General features: G+C 44.2%; 1 protein-coding gene across 1 annotated transcript; it reads right to left on the bottom strand.

Annotated features, from left to right (window-relative positions):
• Window positions 1-213: 213 nt before the first annotated feature.
• On the bottom strand, window positions 214-519 carry PtA15_15A130 (uncharacterized protein; the record flags this gene model as incomplete). The annotated part of the gene is made up of 1 exon (XM_053163306.1): window positions 214-519. The coding sequence occupies one exon, from the start codon at window positions 517-519 to the stop codon at window positions 214-216; it is 306 nt and encodes a 101-aa protein (XP_053027294.1).
• Between the last annotated feature and the right edge of the window lie 1,120 nt (window positions 520-1,639).

Genomic DNA, 1,639 nt, shown 5'->3' with positions numbered 1-1,639 from the left:
CCTTTGCTTTGGTCTTGCATTCATCGTTTTTCTTGTTCAGATATACTCATTGAGCGCCAAAGGTTTGATTCTGTTGTTCTTTGAAAAGAAAAACAGTGCCATACCTCTGCTTACCAATTCTGGATCAAGGTTATGTTGCCTGGCGGAAACACATTCTCTGACAAAGTTGAACGTTTTTTCAACATCAACAGTTGTTGTTACATGTGTAGACCTTCATTTGTCAGCAGGGTGATCATGAAAAAAGTCAGGAAATTTGCCTGGGCCGAGAGTCATCTGAGTGGTTGCTTTCTTGTAGAGGGTGAGATAGTCATCCGGGTCTCGCTCGAGGACGAGTTCGTAGAGTTCGAGTGCTTTGGAGGCTTGGCCTGTCACTAGGAGTGTGTTGGCCTTGGTGATCAGTTGCGAAGTGGGTAATTCGGATGAGGAGGACGAATCGGAATAGGCCATCCGGGCGAGAAGAGAGATGACGGCGAGTAGGAGCAGGGACTTGGTCCGGAATGGAGGATGGAGGGCAGTCATCGTGGTGATATAAGATACGTTCGAGTCGAAGGAGAAGCTGGGTGGGAAGCAAGAAAACTGGGGAAAAGGGTGTTGGTGGCCAGGCTCAGGACGGTCAAGAGAGGTGGCTCTTTATGTTCTCCGGCTGTTACAGGCGCCTGACAGCCACCGTGACAGCGCCCCGACCGAATACAGCCCAACTCCACGTCACTGCTCAACCATCGCCAAGCAGTTTTATCCAACTAGCATATCTCCATACGACTTGTTTCATCCAGCCCTCCAGCATCGCCTCGACAACCACAACCACTCAACATCCAAAAGAAACCACTGGAATGTTCGGAGTGATCTGTTGTGGATTAGTTTGCGGCCAGCTCTGGGGCAGCTAGTGCGTGGGGATGTTCAATCAACACTTTCAAATATATATTTATCTTGGTAGGTATCATCTCTTGCATACTTGACACTGCTAGGAAGGGGCTTCATGATCAAAATTTATAAAACTGAAGTCAAACCTATTATAAGGTTTTGAAGCATCAACAACTTTAAAAAGGTAGAACTTGACAAGTATAATCCATGCTGTAGAAACCCCTGCCAATTGTTTAGGCTTTCCAAATTTCTAAGATTATGTTGTTGAGAGCCTTCAATCATGAAACCTGCCAATATACAGTTTTGACAGATCTCAACTTCCTAAATCTTATTCACTCATCTGCTGTTGGATTTCAAGATTTTCTTGATTTCTATGATGGCCAGCTGGTGGATAGACCATTGTCATTTCACCAGGGGGGAATGTGTGGCACTTCCTACAGAGTGCCATACCGTAATGTCTTTCAGTAACCTCTCATGAAGTCAACTGCTTGTGCATTTGTAACTAATTCCTGAAGAATTGTTAATCTAATGTTGAACTCATGCTGATGTCTTGTCTAACAAATAACCAGGGGGGAATCTGTGGCACTTTCTGTAGAGTGCCATTATAAGACAGTAGGTGAAAGACAACAGAAATTCAATCTACATTAACATCACAAACTATATGTTTTGTTCTACAGGCCGCTCTTAATTGGTTTTTGTAAGCCACCAATCACTTTTTGAGGATCACATTTCCCCAGCACAACAACCACCATCACTTTCTTTTTTGAGTGGAAAAATC

The sequence above is a fragment of the Puccinia triticina genome, chromosome 15A (genome assembly GCF_026914185.1).
Source record: "Puccinia triticina chromosome 15A, complete sequence".
Lineage (NCBI taxonomy): Eukaryota > Fungi > Basidiomycota > Pucciniomycetes > Pucciniales > Pucciniaceae > Puccinia > Puccinia triticina.
The sequence above is the reverse complement of the archived record's forward strand: the minus strand, read 5'-3'. Positions and strand labels throughout refer to the sequence as shown.